Source organism: Pristis pectinata, chromosome 34 (genome assembly GCF_009764475.1).
Source record: "Pristis pectinata isolate sPriPec2 chromosome 34, sPriPec2.1.pri, whole genome shotgun sequence".
NCBI classification, from domain to species: Eukaryota; Metazoa; Chordata; class Chondrichthyes; order Rhinopristiformes; family Pristidae; genus Pristis; species Pristis pectinata.
Genome location: NC_067438.1, coordinates 13,559,543 through 13,580,157, shown reverse-complemented (window position 1 = coordinate 13,580,157; position 20,615 = coordinate 13,559,543). Strand labels below are relative to the sequence as shown.

At 44.1% G+C, this 20,615-nt stretch overlaps 1 protein-coding gene across 1 annotated transcript; it reads right to left on the bottom strand.

The window, feature by feature from the left end:
• Positions 1-7,429: 7,429 nt before the first annotated feature.
• Positions 7,430-9,949, bottom strand: LOC127585972 (probable G-protein coupled receptor 139). Its single transcript, XM_052043730.1, has 2 exons — positions 9,880-9,949; positions 7,430-8,337 (listed from the first exon to the last, which is right to left on the bottom strand). Exons 1-2 carry the CDS (start codon positions 9,947-9,949, stop codon positions 7,430-7,432), a joined length of 978 nt encoding a protein of 325 aa, XP_051899690.1.
• Between the last annotated feature and the right edge of the window lie 10,666 nt (positions 9,950-20,615).

The following is a 20,615-nucleotide window of genomic DNA, read 5'->3' as shown; positions in this document are numbered from 1 at the left end:
ACTTGCAGAATAATTTGCCAGTTCTCTTCCAAACAGGGAAAAAAATAGAAGAAAACAAAACAAAACGATGGCAGGTGCATCAACCCTCACTGCTCTGGGTTGCAAAAGGAACAAGTATGTTCTCCAAGGTTGTCACTGTAACTGAATTTGGTTTCCCTTCTGTAGTGGAGACCTCATTGTGAACAACTAATGCAATAACTCAGATTGGAACAAGCAGAAGTGAGTCGTTGCTTTATCTGAAGAACCATTTGGGTACATGATTATGTGATGGTAAAACCAGGTGTTGGATACGGCCTGTGATGGTCTGGCAAAGTGACAAGCTTAGTGTGGATGGAGGGGCCGACCTGGAAATTGCAAAGAAGTCGGTATCTTTGCAATGCTGTTAGGAGAGTTGGGTGGGGGTGCGGAAGATGTGTCCGGTTGTTATCTCTAATTGAAGGCAGCAGATATTGTGATGGACAATCCATTGACTGTCAAGGCCGGTGAGGTGGAAAATGAGTACTCGGGTCGCTCTATCCTTGTTGACGCTAGAACAGAGGCTGAGAGAAGAAGTACTGGAAATATACGAAGCATGATCGAGGTGCTTGTCAACTATTGTAGATGGGAAGTCATAGTTATGGATGATTAAGAGGAGCTATCTAATGCCCAACTGTCACACCCAGTGCCCATGGTCAGCAGCCAATGCGCGACGAGAAACTATCAAATGCCTGATTGGTTGCAATCCCTTACCTACAGATTGCCATTGAAAAACAAACTAAAAAGTCTGCAAATGTTGGAAATATGAAATAAAACCAGAACATGCAATAAATACGCAAAAGGTCTTATGGTACCTACTAAGAATGAGAGAGATACAGAGCTAATGCTTCAGGTGGTTGATCTATCCTTATAATTGTCCATCAGACTCCCAATCAGTCCACAGCTGGGAGATATCCAGAGTCCACGGACTGCCCTCCACAGTTTACTATCAACATCCTCGTGACAAGAGCCACAAGGCGGGGTTCCGCAGGCAGACAAATGGTCCAGGTTTCACTTCATTAAACAAATATTTTTGTGGAGTATTGCAGCTAAAGTTAATCTTTCTATTATCATTAATACAAAAATATGAACATTCGGAAGCCAATGAGCATCTGCAGAAGTCTCAGTACTGAACAAATTTCGCACAACATTGCAAAGAACACTCGGGATTAACCACAAAGCTCCCCTGTAGTCTGCAAATGTGACTTCTATACCTCTGAGACAGAGCGAGGGAGAGAGAGAGAGAAATGGATGAATTGGGATTTGGGAGTGATAGTATAGGCTGTGGGAATAAGTTGGTTGTCAGTGATCCACTTTACCAACCCTCGCTGTTTCTGCAAGAGTAATTTGTTGAAATCCCCGAGCTGCCAGGAGGGATTCGAACCCATGTTCGCAGATCATTGGTCCATACGCTGGATGCCGGTCAGTAACTCCATGATGCCTACGTGCATTATGAAGTCAGTCTGAACTCTGCTAAGGTGGTTGACTGACAGCTGAACCTAAGGCTTCTGTAGTCTCACTGACCCTCCTCAAGGACTCACTGTACCTCTGTCTGTACACCACCTATCTTCAGAGTTTGAGAGAAAGCCGTCACCAGCAGGAAGCCAGTGAACATCTCCAAAAATATCGGCACTGAACATCCGATCTCATATTACTCTCCAAGGATTACTCGGGGAATAACCAACAGATCTCCACTCGAGACTGCATCTGCGCAGCTACAGCACTTATTGGGACTTACCGTCTGTTCCACTGCCCGCATTCAGTGATGGTCCGCTCATCTATATCCATATCTTAACCTTGTTAGTCCTTCCACCTCACATACATCAGGACTAAATTTCATATCCCTTGGTTCTGAACTTCTTACCAGCTCATCAATATCTTTCTTCGCACAAGCTCAACAACAATGCCAATACCACGCGTTAGTGTCATTTGTCAACATACTCATATGCGCTCACCCATATGCGCCCTGCATTTATATTCACTTTCTTCATAGATATACAAAGAGCAAGTCTCAACGGCGATCGCTGCTGTAAGGATCTCGACACAGGAATCCAGTCGTAAAAACAACCCTCAGCCATCATCCTCCCCCTCCTCTCGACGAATCAATTTCGGATCCAATCTGCAACGTGGCCCAGGTTTCCAGGGGTTTTCAACTTTTGAACTATTCTCCAACGTGAGGCCCTACTCCATTCCATGAATATTGCATCATTTGCACGGCCTTCATTAACAAAATTCTATCGTAGATGAGGTGGTGGTGGGATGGAACGGGAGAATATTGCACTTCCATTTCCAACTTCAGTAACTATTGTGACACCATGGACCTTCCACATTAACAATTCTTGCAATGTGAGAATAATCCCTGTCAGTTTAACCAAGGAGACGCTTAAAACAACAAGTCAGGATAAATGTATTTTTTTATATTCAGCTTGATTAAAATATTACGTAAATTAGATGTTATTTGTTGTAATTAAATTTTAACTGTTAATTGAGTCAACTAAATAAATAGAGGGATGGACACATCCGCCAGAACAATGCAATTCGGCGGCTGTCCCACAAGGGAACTCCGGGATGTTCCCCATGTACTGGACAGCTGCAGCTGGAGGAGGAATCCTCAGCAAAAGAAATCTTGCACCGGGTTTTGCACCTTGAGCAACAGCAGTCCATCCGAGAGGCTAAATGCTTCATCGACAAAATTGGATCTATCCAATATGGAGGCAGAGGGGTAATAGGTGACCATATCGTCGGTCTTATTTAAGTAGAGGTGCCCACATTTTGAAATGTCGCGCAATTGAGAGCAGTGGGAAACTGGCACATAAGAGGAGCTAAGGACAGTACATGTCATTAGAGCAAAGATGTGGAGGCTTTGGACAGAGTGCAGAAGTCGTTCACCGGGATGTTTCCTGGATTAGCATGTATTAGCTTCAAGGAGGGGACAGAGATGGTTTTCTATGGTCCATTGCTGAAGGGAGAACTGAAAGAAACATGTCAAATTCTGAGAGGGATAGGTCGGGCAGATAGTCACTGTACGTTTCCCAGGGAAGCATTCAGAAATCGGGATATTGAGGGCCAGGGTGATCTGGCACAGAGATGATGTCTGGAACAGATCATTCATTTTCATTTTGACTGACAGAATATCAAAGAGGGACCAGATTCCATCGATAAGACACAACTTCCCTCGCACAAAGCCATTCTAACTATTCCCAATCAATTCTTGCCTTCCCAAATGCTGCTCGATCCTGTTTCTCACAAACCCCTCCAATAATTTTCCCACCATTGATTTTAGGTTCAACGGAATGTAGATCCCTGGTTTGTCCTTGAAGCCCTTGGTAAAGACATAGCGACGACCACCTTTCTGTCGTCCGGTATCTCACGCGTGGTTAAAATGATGCAAATATTCCTGACAGACCTCCTGTAATTCCTTCCCTAGCTTCCCACAATGTTCTGGGATACACCTGATGAGGTGCCGGGCATTCATTCACCTTAACATGGCTTACGACCGCCAGCATCTCTGATTGTACTGTGGATATGTTCTATTACGTCACAATTCCTTTCCATTAATTCCTTGGATCCATGACTGTATCTGCGGTAAACACAGAAATAAATTATCCATTTAATACCTCGACCAATTCCTGTGGTTTCACACGTACAGGACCACATATTTCCTCAACTGATCCTTCAGCTCTTAATATACCGATAGAATCTCTTACAATTTTCTGTTACCTTATCTGACAATGCCAGATAATACCCTCTTTATTCCTTAAAGATTCCTTTCAGGTGCTTAGCTAAATACCTCGGAAAGGTTGTCATCCTATATGGTATTACCACTCCTTCAGCCAAGGCGATCCGGACTCAAATCACACTCTCAATGAAGAAAGATACTCAAATATACCTTAAATCGCCAACCTTTCACCTTAAAATTATGCTGTATGGTCATAAACGACCCTGACCTCTGCCACTTCTGATCTTAACCCTTCCTAATTTTCTATATTTCTTGCAGGTTCACTGAGACTTCTCCTCTCCAAGGAAAACAACGACAACCTATCCAACTCTCCTTACTGGTGATACAATCCATCCCAGGTAATACCTTGGTGAATATCCAATGCCTCTGTTGAAATTACTTGTTCGACGGTGCGGCGACCAGAACTGCACACAGAAATCCATCTGTGTCCAACTCGCGTTTCATATTATTGCACCATATTCTCCTTGTCCTCATCTTCTATGCCACCGTTAATGAAAGCAACTATGTCGTCTACCTTCAGAGCTGCTTTATCTAGATGACTCCAGTGACCTCGGAGGAAGGTTCAAATGCTTAGGAAGGAGGGTTAAACTGAATTAGTAGGGTGTTGATCACTCGGAAACACAAACAGCGCCAATAGCTTGCAGAACCAGAATAAGGGAGAGTATCAGAAGTTCTGAGATAGTCAGAGTGGAGTAGGGAAATACAAGAAGTGTCATCAACAAGGCTGAGGAGCTGCGAGTGCAATTAATTACATGGCACTACCATATTGTGGAAACAACTGAGACCTGCCTGAAAAGAGGAAAAGACTGTATTCGAAACATTCTTGTTTAAAATGTGTTCAGAAAATGTAGGGCAGTGTAGGAGCTGAGTAGCAATGTTGATGTGGGGAATATTTCAGCACTACGGGGAGTAGATATCCTGAGGTGGTGAGGGTCAGAATCGATCTGTTTAGACAGAAGTCAATACGTGCGTGATTCATAGCAGGGACAACTCTCTTAGACTGCAATTAGTGGGAAGGATCTTGCGGTACACCTTTGCATCGAATCTGAAGAGATTCACAGTTAATACAATGGGAGAATTTAGTTCCACAAAAATGTACAGTGACAGCATTAACATAAGAGGTAATGAGGGGTCTATCTGTGGTCCAACTCACGTTTCTTATTATTGGAACATATGCTCCTTGTCCGCATCATCTCTGCCCCCGTTAATGAAAGCAACTGTCCTGTCTACCTTCACAGCTTGTGCTGCCAATTCATCCATGCGCATGTATACCACGTCCCCTCTGTGCATCTGAGCTTCCTAAGATTCTACCATTCGTTGTGAATTTAGTACTGTGTCTGACAGCCGTATTAGTCCTCTCAAATTGCATCATCACACATACTTCAGGATTAACTTCCAGCTGCCATTACTCTGCCCGAACTACTCATTCTTCAAAGTCGAAGGCAACTCTTCTCTCTATCAACAACACCACTTTAGGTATAACAGGTGATCTTACATTTAAGCGGACATCCATAATTCATTTAACAAAGTGCAAATGTCCGAGCACCAATCCTGGCCGCCCACCATTATTTAAGGAGATAAGAACCCTCGGGGGATCTTACTCTCCAAATATCTTCACTTTGATTGCGGGAGTGGATTCCCTCGGGGAGGACAGTTAGAGCCAAACCTATAGCCTAATGATTAGCTCATCCGGATGAAGAAGTAAAAAAAAACACTGGTTTACTCCCAGTACTTTTCACCGGCGTGTGTAGAATAAGGGGATAGCACAGGTGGATCTGTGGCTGGAGAGAGAGTGCCGAATGAATTGTTTCAGATTACTGAGGGATTAGGAAAATTGGGATTGGTACTTCCTCATGCAAGATGACTCCGGTGTGCTCGGAGGAAGGTTCACATGCTGAGGATGGAGGGCTAAACTGAATTAGCAGGGGGTTAAACACTAGTAAAGGCAATCAGCACCAATAGCTTGCGGAACCTAAATAAGGCCGAGTAAAGGAAGGTCTGATATAGAGTCGGAGTGGAGTACGGAAATACAAGAAGTTTCATCAAAAAGGCTGATGAACTGCGAGCACAAATAATCACATGGCATTACCATATTGTGGCAACAGCTGAGACTTGCCTGTAAACAGCAACAACAGCTTTCAAAACATTCCTGTGTCCAATGTGTTCAGAAAAAGTAGGGCAGGGTTGGAGGTGAGGTAGCAGTGTTTATATGGGGAATAGTGCAGTGCTACAGGGAGTAGATGTCCTGAGGTGGTGAGGGACAGAATCGATCTGTTTAGACATAAGAGAATGCGTTCATGATTCATGGCAGGGACTACTTTCTTGGACTGCAATCAGTTGGAAGGATCTTGCGGTGCACAGTTGCAGCGAATTCGCAGTTAATATGATGGGAGAAATTTAATTCCACAAAAATGGACAGTGACAGCAGAAAAATAATAGGTAATGAGGGGGGAGTGTCTGAAATCTGTTCAGGAGAACTTTCTTGATCAGCATGTCTCATGCCAACGAGGAAGTCAATATCACTGCACTGGTTTCTGGGAAATCATGCAGGCCAAAAAGAGCGAGTAGGTGTGAGGAGCACCTGGACACACAGGTCAAAAGGTAATGATGTTTGAAGCAGCCGTGAGAAGGGACCTAGTTCATTACAAGGCAGAAAAAAAGAAATAATCATTTGAATCATTCAACGGTCACATAACAAAATAGGGAAATCCGGTCCATCATGTCCGCCATGCACTCCCCAGAGCAAACGACATCAGGTGTAGCGAGCATAAAGAGCAGGCGACATTTTAATTGAACAGTGGGCAACGTTTAAATGACTGTGCTGCAGAAAAATCCACTAAACTGCTCATTGAGTGTGTGTGTGTGTGTGTTCATCTTTGTATGTGTATCTTTGTGTGTGTGTGTGTGTGTGTGTGTGTGTGTGTGTGTGTGTGTGTGTGTGTGTGTGTGTGTGTGTGTGTGTGTGATCTGCAAACAAATATAGCACTGACTGGAAGACATAAAGCAGAAGGGATGATTTAATATTGCATATAGAAGCATTTGTCAAAATAAAACTGATCAGGATCCTCAACGCGAAAGCGACAGAATCAGTGCACTCGTTTCCTGAACCCCTTTAACACCCCAGGATGTCAAGCACCCACTCAGTCATCATAAATAATAGTGACACACGGGACGCAACTCGAAAGAAACAGGGAATGGTTTCAGTTTCAGCGATTTTAATCCAACTACATGCTTTATTGAAAATGTATCCATTTCAATGCAGACGACTCAATGCAATGTTTTCATTTCAGTACAGCGCACACTCAGAACGGATAAGAATGAATAAAGGATAGCGGATGAATGGTGGGATGCTGCGAGGGGTCTTGGCATACTTGTTCATTGACCGCTAAATTGGTAGAACAGATGGGTTTGAGGAAAGCATGATGCACGGGATATTTATCTTTACTTTTTAGGAAATATAAGAAAACATCAACGAAATCAAACTTAATTGTTTTTAAACGCAATATGGGAAGAAGGTAGAAGGCCGCAATTAAGAATAATCTGTAGAACCATTTAAAATCTGATTCCACGTAGATTCCTGTTCAATGCGTGAAGTCAGCTAGAACCACGAGTTCAGGAGAGCGTGAACCTGTGAATGAATTCTGGGAACGGAAACGGCATATTCGTCCTCCAGTTCTATCCCCTTTGCTGCGCCAGTTTCATGGGTTTACTAATAAACGGAGTGGCACATTGAAGCGCGTCCTTCACCTCCTGTCTGAACCTGCTCTGGGTCATTCCATAGATGCACGTGTTGGCGCAGGAGCTGAGGAGCATGAGTAAGAACCCCACCTCATTAGCGATGTAAGGGGGGCTTGTGAGATCTACGCCCACGAAATTGACTGTCACTCGAGTACAGATGAAAGCCACAGTTGCCCTTGTCCACAGCAGTATGTAAGTGCCGGACACGGTGAAGAGTAAGACGATGGACTTGCGCCGATTCTCCATCTCACTGTCCTTGCCATCCTCTCCCTTCAGGTGCCGGCGGACCCTGCTGGCCGCTACGATGTTCCTGACCGTCAGCCCGTTCAAGACGAGAATGAGAAGGAATGGGAGGAAGGAGAGAGAGAGGCTGCACATCCAGGAGAAAACGACCCACCAGATGTAGGTGAAGTAGGCGGATTTGGGCCGACAACCCCAGTTCACGTTATCTATGTTGAAGACTGGTTCGTACATAGCATGAAAGGGGATGTACTTTAGGAAGCTCAACGCGCATAAGGACAAAATAACCACGGCGGCCGTCCTCTCCGTGCAATATTTGATTCTCAGCTTCTGACAACAAATGCTGACAAAACGGTCAAAGGTGAAGGACACGGTTAACCAGACCGAATAGTCTAAGGTGACGATCCGCATGTAAATATTAGAAGGGCACACACTGCTGCGGGACAGAAAGGATTTAGGGGAATAGTAAATGTAGATTCTTTGGAGTATCACGTGAAAGATGATCACGAGCAGGTCGGAGATCGCCATCGCCATCATATAACGCGTTATTCCTTTGGAGAGACCGCACTTTCCCCGGTACAGGATCGCCGCCGTCAGCACGTTCGCTGAAGGATGCAAACAGCACAGCACAATTAATATTGAATCAGAAGTAACAATCCAGGAAATCTTAGAGTTAGTTTTAGACATTCCATTGAGAGTGACGGCCTCAATGGGGACGATCCACAAGAGTTACTTCCACGAATAAATTTGAAAATGAAGTTTAAAGGGTTCATTGTAACTTGGCTTTCAATGCCTCCCTCACACTGGCGGACGCAATGTGTTCACAGAGCGGGCTTCATTGCGAGAGATTTATCAAAAGTTCATAATTGGAAAATGTTCGTGAACCTCTGATTCAAGGTCAACAACCCGAAAGATTAGGACGTTTTCTTTTCACCACAAAATTAAATACAGAACATTCTGGAAAATCTCAGCAGGCCAGGCAGCATCCGCATAAAAACTTCACGTTTTAAGATCAAGAATCTTCAGGAAGACTGATGATGAACATCAGAGATTTGATGAATGGTCTCAAACCTGAAAAGTTGACTCTCTTTCTCCTTCCACAGATGCCGCCTGGTTGTCTGTGTTTCCGAATACATTGTATTTATCAAATTTAGAGAATTTGCGGCGCATTTCATCACATTGATTCAACTATTATTTCGCGTACGAACAACCTTTTGAGTAGGCAATGAATCGAAACGAAAAGAAAAGGAAAACGCTACAGAACAGGGAAATAGGAAATCTGAACAGTTAATGTTGGAAATACATGTCAATTCTGTCATCATTTACGAAATATTGGGAGGGTGTTAATATTTCAGGTAATTGAAGTTTCATTAGAACTGGAAATTATCGGAATTCTAAGTTGTTTTGTGATGCAGAGAGCGTTGACATAAGAGAGATAGAAGATGCATCTACTGGGACAGACAACAACTGAAAAAGACAAAGGTTGATTGTGCCGGCTGAGACAGGGTGAAGGCTTGTTATCAGTGGGTAATTTGCCTGGAGTAGGGGTATACAGAAGGAGATAAATGAACTTTATTTGCACGTCCTATAGCCATCTCGGCTCAGATCGCGGTTCCTTCTCCATCCCTCAGCTGGCACCACCATCACTTCTGTCCTTCGGTCTTTGTTGATCACCACACTATCCGGGCAACGCTTTCCTACGTGCTCGATTCCAATATCATGTTCTCGCTCCCATTGCAACTCCTTCTTTAACCTTCGCTGTTGCTACCTCCATCGCCTCCTCATGCCCCACAGACGCGAGAGCACCATTCCTCTTCAATTACGGCATCTTCAGATGATCGCCAATTGAATTATTCCAAACGTCCATGCTCTGGAAATTTCATTTCACACTCACCATCATTCATTCTTAATTTTTCCAATCTTCCTTAAAGCCACTCCCGTTCCCTAAGCTTTGGACATCGGTGCAAATATTTTCCATTCTGTTTCCTGTACTTTTCTTGATGCATGGTGATGATCCGGTAATGGGGTTTCGGATATTTTTGCGGTATTAATTGCACTATATGTTTGTTGTTAAGCGAAGGAGACAAAAGCTATCAGAGAACTGACGCATTGGAACAAAGCAAGAAGATTGTCTCTTAAGGGCTTACCTGGGATACCAAACACCGCCAGGATCGGATAACTTACTTCATTGACATGCAGAATTGGGGCACGTCCCATGCTGGTAGAGCCGCAGTGATAGCAGCAAACTGAAGGTCACAATGCAGCAGCCAGCGCGGCTCAGATCCTTATCAATACTTGCGTCAATCCTCCAGTGGATCCGGCTAGTGACGGAACAACATTAGTCAGAGGCTCTTTAACAAACGTATTTGTTACCGCAAAGTGAAATAATCTCACCGATCTCCCGATGGGAGGGGTGGGCGAAGATGGGGGGGGGCTACTCGATGCAAAATGATCGAAATCCGCAGGCTCATTGTTGACCAGATCTCCATCCAAGGTGCAATTTTATGTGATAATGCTGGGGCGGGATTGGCTTCGTTGACACAGCTGTCGACATGGTTCATCATGGAACATTTTAACACAGGGAAGTCTGAAATATAATTCGTTCTTTATCACATTTCTAACAACCGAAAGGGGAATGCGACATTTCGCAATGTTTTTCTCCACTGTTGCTTCTATACCAACGGCGAATTCTTAGCATTGAACTCCATGAAACAAAGTGTGACACACATGTGACGGGCGTGAGGCTGACCAATTCCATGCCATCCTTCCGTGACATCTGACAGTCACTAATGCATTTCTCTGGGCTATACTGCCTGTGTAGTCTTCTTGTTAAACCTCTATTTTAATATATTCCACATATTTGTTCAAAAGCAAAATAGAAAACCTGAAAATATGTATTTTTGCCATAACAACAATAATGAAAGTCCAGAAATAGTCAACATTCAGGGGACATGACTGGAGGAAGATGATATTTCAAGTGAATAACCTTCTAGCGGAAGGAAGAGAAAGTGGAAATACTGCATTTTAAGTTGCAGAGAAAGTGAATCAATCAGAAATTCTTTGAAAATGTGGAGATGAGGGAAAACGGACACAAGTGGTGGGGCTGCCGTCTGAGAAGGCTCCATGGTCTGTTCGTCCCAATTACAGCAGCATTGAAAGGGACGGAAGAAAACAAGATAAGAGAGAACTTCTGAATCGTGGGATACAAACCGAAAAACAGAAACACTCAAAACAACGGTGGAAATGCAATTATATTTAAAATTGCCATGAAAAGAGGTCTATGCTATTCCACAGGGAATAAAGAAATACGCAATTGTATCATGCAGAATTGGGAATTCAGTTCATCGTGTCGGCCCGGATCTCCCCAAAACAAACTGGAGACATGTCACATTGAGTGTGATGAGTTGTGACCAGTAATGAAAGGTGGTGGAACAGTATTGGAACAGCGAGAGACATCAGCAATCAACACAGGAAATTCCTCTTTGCCACTCAGCACCGTGTGTGTGTGTGTGTGTGTGTGTGTGTGTGTGTGTGTGTGTGTGTGTGTGTCTGTGTCTGTGTCTGTGTCTGTGTGCCTGTGTGTGTCTGCGTTTTTGTGTGTGTGTGTATTTGAATGGGTGTGGGTGTCTGGCTTTGTGTATGTGTGTATCTGTGTGTGTTTGTGCGTGTTTGTGTGTGCAATGTTTGTGTGTGAATGTGTGTGTGCCTGTTTATTCCTAGGGCACATATTACACTGAGTGTAAGACAGAAAGCGGAAAGGCATAAACAAATGTACATTTAAAGTTATTATTGATGGAAAGCTGAGCAGAGTCCTACATGAAACAGAATCGATGCACCACTTGCCTGAAACCCTTTTGCAGCCCAGAAGATGAAGCATTCATTCCGTCATCATGAATCAATTATGGTGACAAATGGGACGTAGTTCTAAATGATATTGAGATGGTTTCAGATTCTCTATTTTTTAAGGCAACAGTGCTTTTCTGCAATGTAACCAATTTAATGCAAATATTACACAATGCAACATCGGTCTTTCAGTGCGGCGCACGTTCAGAACAGAGAAATAGGAGTCAAAGGATAGAGGGTGAATGGTGGGGTACTGAGAGGGGCCTTATCCTGCCTAAGTCAATTCTCTTTACTTATGTGCAAAATAGTCATGCTTGAATCATTTTTGAACTGCATCGGAAGAAGATAGAGAAAGCAAGTGTAAACAAACTGGATAACGGGGTGAAATCTGGTTGCATGTAATTTCATGTTCAATGGGTCCTCTCTGGCTGGAACTGTGGCCACAGAATAGCGCGAAATTGTGAGGGAATAGAATGAAAGACGCCGTGATATCCGCCTCCAGTTCCAGGCCTACTGGCGCGCCAGTTTCATGGGGTTAATAATAAGGCGAGTTCAATGTTCAACGTGTTCTTCGCCACTTGTCTGAACCTGCTTTAGGTAATTCTATAGATAGACGTGATGACGCAAGAGCTGCGGAACATAAGAACGACCCCCTATTCATTGGCAATGTAAGAGGGGCTTGTGGAATCCTTTCCCAAGAAATTGACTGTGATTCCAATAAAGATGTGGGTCACAGTTTCCGTTATCCACGGTAGTATGAAAGTGCTGCATACAGTGAAGAGTAAGACGATCGACTTGCACCTATTCTCCGTCTCACTGTTCATCACTTCCTCTTCCTTCAGGTGCCGGCAAACCGCGCCGGCCGTTACGATGTTCCTGAACATGTCCCGTTCAGGAACAGAATTCTAACTCAGGGGAGTTCGGAGCTTGAGAAGTTACGCATCCAGGAGAACAACACCCACAAGAAGGAGCCGAATTCGGCGGCTGAGGACCGACACCCCCAGTTCACGCTATCCATGTTGAAAGTTGGCTCGAGCATGAACTGAAATGGGATGTACTTCAAACAGCTCAGCTTAAAGAACATATTTCTTTCTGCACAAGTGAAGTAATTTCATATACCTCTGGGCAGAGGAATCGTCATTCCAAAAAATACAGGAAGCCTCGGGCTCGTTACTGACCCGTGTCTAGATCCACCGTCTAACGTGACGGGCATGTCCTGGGACAGAAGTCTCTTCATTGACAGGTCGGTCAATATGGCTGATATTTTAACACAGGGACAACCGAAAACTTATCCGCTCTTTATCGGATTTATATGCACAGAAAATGGAATGGGGCAAAACACAATGGCTTGCTTAAATGTTATATCTAATTCAAAATATGTACAGTCAGCATTGGAATTCAGGGAGAAGGAACGTGAAACTCGTGTGGTGTTTATGAGGCTGACCAAATCCACGTCATTCTTCTGTGATATATCGCAGTCACCAAGATATTCCTCCAGACATTGCCACCAGTGGAGTCTTCTCGCTAAATCTAGTTTTTTTTTAAAAAAAGGATCGTTCCGCATATTAAGAACACCGTTTAATTCAAAATCAAAACACAACTTGCAAAGCATGACTGGGAATAGCGAGCAGATCAGGTCGACTCTGGAACATAGAACAGTCCGGCAGACGAACAAGCCCTTCCGCCCACGATTGCCCGTGCAGACCATTATGCCAAATTAAACTATTTGCCTCTGTCTGCACATGAACCGTATCCCTGCATTCCCTGCATATCTATGTGCCTACCAAAACGCCTCTTGAACGTAACTATCGTATCTGCTTCCACGACCATCTCGGGCAGCGAGTTCCAGGCACCCACCACACTCTGTGTAAAACACTTGCCCCACACATCTCGTTTAACATCCCCCGCCCAACTTTGAAATATGCCGTCTAGTATTCAATATTTCTACCTTGACATAAAGATTCTGACTGTCTCCAGATCTATGCCTCTTATAATTTTATGAACCTCTATCAGCTCTCCTCTCAGTTTCCGAAGGTCCAGAGAAAACCATCCAGGATTACCCAACCTCCTGATTGCTAGTACTCTCTAATCCAGGCGACTTCCAGGTAAAACTATGAAACCTCTCCAAAGCCTTCACATCCTTTCCGTAATGGGGAGAAGAGTATTGTGCACAACGTCCCAAGTGCAGCCAGACCAATGTTATCATCCTCAACCAAGGAAGGAAAACTGGAAATAATACATGTTATTTTGCGGAGAAAGTCGAGAAATAGGTAGGTCTCTGATCCGCTGGAGATGGAGAGAATCTCAATGACATAGGTCATGGAGGTGCCGGCTGAGAGAAATTCTGGGGCTGCTTCGTTCCTGGTGCAGGAAAGTAGAAAAAGGCGGGAGAAAACAAGTGGAGAGAGAAGACGAATGGCGAAATAGTGAGATACAAACCGGAAAAGACAAAACACTGCAGATGCTGAAATAGGAAGGATAAGCAGAGATTGTTGCAAACACTCGGTGTCTGTGAAGACACAAAAGAGAGTTAACTTTTTACGTTAAAGAGTTTACATCATAACAGGGTAACTTTTACACAACACAGGAAGACCGTTTATCTTAAATTTTTGATGTTACTCCGGGGACTTTTATGTGTCAGATCGGAATACGAGGTGATGTATATCGAGCTTACAATGGGATTCATTGCAACATTGCAAGCAGCGCCGAAAAGAAAGTCGCGATCTGTAGAAAGAGAAGAGAAACAGAATCCCCGAAGCCAAGGGACTTCGAAATCCAGAACCCGGTCAGTAAAAAGAGCGCGAGATATACAATCCCAGTGAGAAAAGGGTCTCGTGGAGTAAGAGTCCCGGTGAGTAGAAGTACCACTGAGAACAGTCCTTGTGAGTTTAAATGGAACAAGCCAAATGGAGTTCCAGCAAGTTTAAACAAGAATTTGGTTTTGACAAAGAGATGGGAAATTTACACAGTTCTTTCACCTTCCAGTACGAAAGTAGAAATATCGTAACCATATTCTTTATCGGTTTATTGAGTTAATGTAATACACAAAAATATCTCTGGGCCTCTTTGACAATGTTAATCACCCATCTCGCACTTATGGTGTGACTCACCTCACCTTGCAGCTCCGGATCCTCTCCACTTTCGTGCAACTGGATGGGACCAACCTCTTCTGTTTCCATTCTTATCTCGCCACTTCCTGACATGCTACACCTGTATTGACTTTCCACTAAGTGCTCTCACCAGTTCCTCGTCCTTTTTCTCATCTATATGTTACCCTCTGCAACATCAGCCGAGACCAAAATTTAATCGTGTACCCTGATGGCATTCTCTCTGACCACATTTTTCATTAGCCGAGTGCGGCGTGTGACTGGAAATTCAGTATAATTACCCTGTGCTCAATATGTGTTCCTCTCACTCGATCTTAAATCAAGTAAAAGGTACCTGAATGAACACTTGCTCCAAACCATCGAGGCTATGGACCAAGTGCTAGTACGTGGGATTACTGTAGAAATTGACTTGATGGTTGGTAGTGAGATGGTGGTCGGAAGTGCCTATTTCGGTGTGTCATGGCTCTATGACGCTGCCTCCCAGGCAGATTGACTGGAAACTAAGTTGACTCAGAATAGAACTTGTTTCTTTTTCAAACGCAAAGACTAAATATGTTTTTACTTTTCAAGAAAAGATGCTCTTTAAAAAAAATAGTGGGAAATTAAGATAAAGATGACCCTTTCGCATTTAGGACACTGAACACGGTTTAATATAAATTCATTAAATGCAACATTAGTTTGACCCTGTCCCCTCTATGAGTTTCAGTCCACTATAAAGTATTGGACAGAAGAGGGTTTAAACTAGAGTGGCAGGGATGCAGCCACCGGATCATTAGTACAACACGTGGAGCGATTGGGAAGGAAAGGGTTAATGCAAGTAAACCGAAAGGTAATAACGGGCAGGACCAGCGAATGAATACAAAAGGTCTGGCGGTCTGAAGTGTAGTTACGTTAATGGAAGGAGTATTATGGTTAAGGATTAGTACATGTAACTATGATATTGTAGCCATGACAGAAACTTGGTTGAGAGATGTGCGGGACTGCCATCTGAACATTCCAGGGTAAAGTGTTTTAGAAGTGACAGCGAGGGATGTAGGAGAGCTGGTGGTTGCATAACTGGTTAAAAAGGAAGTAACTGCTGCGCTGACTTCTTGGAGGACATCTTGGAGGGCTCATCTAGCAAGGCCATATAGGTAGAACTCAGAAATCTCTGTGGCCAAATTATGCACGAACTCCATTTACGAATGTGCATGACACCACTGCAGTAGGCCGGATCTCAACCAACAACGACACTGAGCACAGTAAGGAGATAGAGAACCTTGTGGCAAGACAACAACCTTCCTCTCAATGTCGGCAAAACAAAAGAGCTGAGGAAGCGGGCGGAGTGTACGTCGCTGCCAGTATCAATGGTGCTGAGGTTGAGATAGTTGAAGGCGTCAAATTCTAAGATGTACCACTTGTTCTGGTTCAACCACGTGGACGCCATGGCAAAGAAAGTATATCAATGCTCCATTTCCTGATAAGGCTACGGATAAATCGGCTTTCACTACGATCCTCTATTATTTATGGATACACTACAACAATCATCCTCTCCAGAATTATCACAGCTTGGTATGGCACCTGGTCTTCCCAAGGCCGCAGGAAATTGCAGAGAGTTGAGGACACAGCCCTGTCTATCACGCAAGCCAGTCCCCCTCCATTCGCCCTGTCTACACTTCCCACTGCCTCGCGAAATCAGGTAACATAATCAAGGACCGCTCCCACCCCAGTCACTCTCTCTTCTCCCTCCTCCTATCGGGCAGAAGATACGAAAGCTTGTAACACGTGCCACCAAGGCCAAGGATCACTTCTATCCCTGTTTTCCCCCTTTGTAGTACGTCGATATACTTAAGTATGGAATGATCTGTATGGATGGCACGCATACAGAAGATTTTCACGTTATCTCGTTACATTTGACAATAATCATCCATTTATTATTTCAGAAAGATGCAAGCACACTGGTGGAGTTGCATTATAGGCCTCCCTGTGGAAAACGGGAGCTGGCGGAGCAAATATGCAGGCAGCTCACCAAAACATGCAAACAAAACAGGTTTGTTGTGAGTGATTGTTACACAGCCAATATGGACAGGGACTCGCTTATTGATAGGGACTTAGATGGGGCAGAATCTGTTCTGTGCATCCACGAAAGAGTATATAGATAATACAACACGGGATGGGAATGGACTATACAGTATATTAGGGAAAAAGACTGCCCAGGAGATCGAAGATTCGGTGGAGGAGTATTTTGGGAACAGTGATCATAATTCTGAAAGGTTTAAGATTGTTATGGATAAAGATAATACTGGCTTTTGGGTGAAAGTGATAAATTGGGGGAAGCTTAATTACAACAGTATTAGCCAGCAACAAGGGACTATAGATTTGGGGCAGTTGTTTGAGAGTAAATACACATCTGACATGCGGGAGTCTTTTCAAGACCAGAACTGGTCATAATGCCACAGGAACTAGGTGCTGAAGAAGGTGTATGACATGTTTATCTTCGTCGGTCCAGTGCAAGAGTTGGGGCATCATATTACAATTGTACGAAACGTTGGTTACACCGCAAATGGAGTATACTGTGAAATTCATGAACGGGGTCTGATATCTCTGCAAGGAGTTTTTCCAGTGCCACTCGGGAGGGTATAAACTCGTGCGGCGTGGGTGGTGTGGTAGGACAGAGGATGTCAGTGCATCAAGTGGGGAGGTAGAATCATGTGTAGAAAATATAACAGGTAAGTCCAGTGGGCAAGAGCAGACTGGAGGTGGGGAAATCATGAGAGGGATGGTCGGCTTAACTGCATTTACATTAATTAAGGATCCCCTTGGGTGAAACGGATGAGCTGAAATCGTGGATCAGCACTTAGGATTATAATGTTGTTGCAATCACGGAAACTTGATTGAAGGAAGAGTATGTCCGGCAGTTCAATGTTCTGGGGACTGGAAGTTTCATCCATGAGAGAGATGGTGCAAAAGGAGAAACAGAGTTGCACTGCTGATCTTGGAGACCACTGGGGCAGTACTCAGGGATTCCTCTCGCAGAGAAAGGTGTATTCTTTACCCTGGATAGGTGTGAAGTCTAGATTATTTGAAATACTTTGAGAGCAAGTCCTTTTATTGAAAAGAAAATCAGGAAATTGAAGGCGATGGATAACCATCACAAATGAGGAGAGGAGGCCATGAACCCTTTGAATGGAAGTGCAGCGTTGAGATGCCGGGTGGCCTACACCTAGCTCTCATGTTCTCAGGAACATGTCCTCGTGTTCTAAACAGTGAATGACCTTGGCAACCCTAAATTCGCTGCGATTCCATTTGTCTTTCCCATCGCTCCCGCTCCCTCCATGAAAATTGTTTCCTCATCTTCCTATTTCTGACCAGGCGTCGTTGACTTAAACGTTACGACGTTTTGTCCCAACGGTCGCTGCGCGACCAATTGCGTGTTTCCACCAATTTCTGGCTTCCTTTCGTTTCCAGTTGCACGCTGGCTGCGGTTGATGAACCCTGACTTGCACTGGGTGTCCTCCGTGAATACTGGATTGCTCTGTCGAGCACTGGATATCTTCCAGTCTGGCACTTGACGAGGTTTGATGTACCAACCTCTGAAGGAAATTTACGCGTTGAAGGATGGATTATTGAAGAGAAAATATTATACGCGAGGGGTTATTGTTCTGTTGGAGAAAAGTAATTATTAGTGGATAAAATTCGTCTGTGAGATAGAAAACAGTGTAAACACGGTGATAATCCGATCATTCTATGATATGTATATGGCCGATGAGTTGGAGAAGTCTGTATCTTAACCTGGAAGGGATGAGGAAAGGATGACAACAGTGTGGGATTGAAATCCACAGAAGCCGTCAATTTGCCCTGTGAATTTGACCCAGACGGGGTTTGCAGCGACTTGTGGAGCTCTATCGTTGTGTTTGGCGGGTAACTTAGGGGTCAGGCGCCACTTTATACAGTTTTAGAATGTTAGGTCGGATGTCTGGGTTTCTTACCTTCTCCGAAACTCACTAGCGAATCTCTGGCCAGAGCGGACAGGCTCTGTCTGCGGGCAGAGAAACTGATGGGAAGTCCCAATAAGTGTTGTTTCCGCTTAGATACAGTCTCCAGACGAGGTCTGTTGGTTATTCCCCAAGCAATCTTTGGAGAGAAACATGAGGACGGATGTTCAGTGCCGATACTTTTGGAGATGTTCACTGGCTTCCTGCTGGTGATGGCTTTTGCTCAAACCCTGAAGATGGGTGGTGTTCAGGCAGAGGTACAGTGAGTCCTTGAGGAGGGTCAGTGAGACTACACATGCCTGAGAATCATCTGTCAGTCAACCACTTAAGGAGGGCTCAGGCTAACATCACAATGCGCTTTGCACGTGGGGATCATAAAGTTACTGACCGGCATTAGGCGTCCCAGACTATTGATCTGGGAACTAGGATTCCAATCCTCCACGGCAGTTCGGGAATTTCAACAAATTACGCTTGCATAAACAGAAAGCTTTGGTAATATGGATCATTGATATTCAACCTATTCAGAAACCCATACCATCACTCCCAAATCCCAACTCATCGACCTCTCTCTCTCTCTCTCTCTCTCTCTCTCTCTCTCTCTCTCTCTCTCTCTCTCTCTCTCTCTTTCTCCCCTCATTCTATCTCAGAGGTGGGGAACTTACAGTTGCCGACCACAGGGAAGCTCTGTGGTTATTTCCCAAGCAACCTTTGGAGACAAGTGCGAACCTTGTTGGATACTCTGAAGGTGTTCACTGGCTTCAGAATGTTCATATTGTTTTATTAATAATAGAATGAAGGAACATCAGATGCAATTCTGTACAATTTTTTTAATGAAGTGAAACCTTTATATGCCTGTAGAACCCCGTCTTGTGGCCCTGGTCACGAAGATAGTTGATTGTGAACTCTGGAGGGGAGTCTGTGGACTCTGGATATCTCCCAGCTGTGGACTGGATAGGACTCTCTCACTCTTGGCAGATAATATCTGACCCGTTGAGTATTTATTTTATTTTCTGGTTTCATTTCAGATTTCCAACATCTGCAAGAATTTTAGTTTGCTTTTCAATGGCAATATGTAGGTAATGGATGGCAACAAATCACGCATTTGATAGTTTCTCGTCAAGCATTGGCTGCTGACCATGGACACTGAGTGTGGTACATGGGCATTGGATAATTCTCCTTAATCATCCATAACCATGACTTCCCTTCTACAATAGTTGACAAACACATCGATCATGCTTCATCTATTTCCTGTACCGCTGATCTCAACCCCGGTTCGAGACACAGCAAGGATAGAGAGACCTGAGTACCCACCTTCCACCTCACCGGCCTTCATAGTCAGTGGATCATCCATCACAAAATATGCTGCCTTTAATTAGAGTTCACCGCCGCATACATCTTACGCACCCGTACCCCATTCTCCTGTCGGAAGTTTAACTATACCGGCTTCTTTGCGATTTAGCTGTCGGCCTCTCCATCCCCACCAAGCTTGTCACTTTGCCAGACAACCACAGGCCAGATACAACACATGGTTTTACCATCTCGCCATCAGGATCCCAACTAGTCCTTCAGATGAAGCAATGACTCACTTGTGCTTCTTCCAATCTGCGTTATTGAATTGTTTGTTCACAATGAGGTCTCCTCCACAGAAGAAAACACAAATTCAGACAGAGTGACCACCTTGCAGAATACACTTGTTCAGTTTTCAACCCAGAGCAGTGAGGGTTGATGCACCTGCCATCGTTTGCATTTCATTTCAGGCACTTGCTTTTTGTTTGGAAGAGAACTGGCCAATTCTTCTGCAAGTTGATCAGCCTCTAATAAGAACTCTGTATTTCACTCTCTCCTGAAACTGCTTTATCTGGGTATTTCTAACATTCTCGTTTTGCTTTTAAGGTGGTATCAACAGATCTGACCCGGAATTCACAATTGTTACACGTTGTTGTTTTCTCCCACATGAGT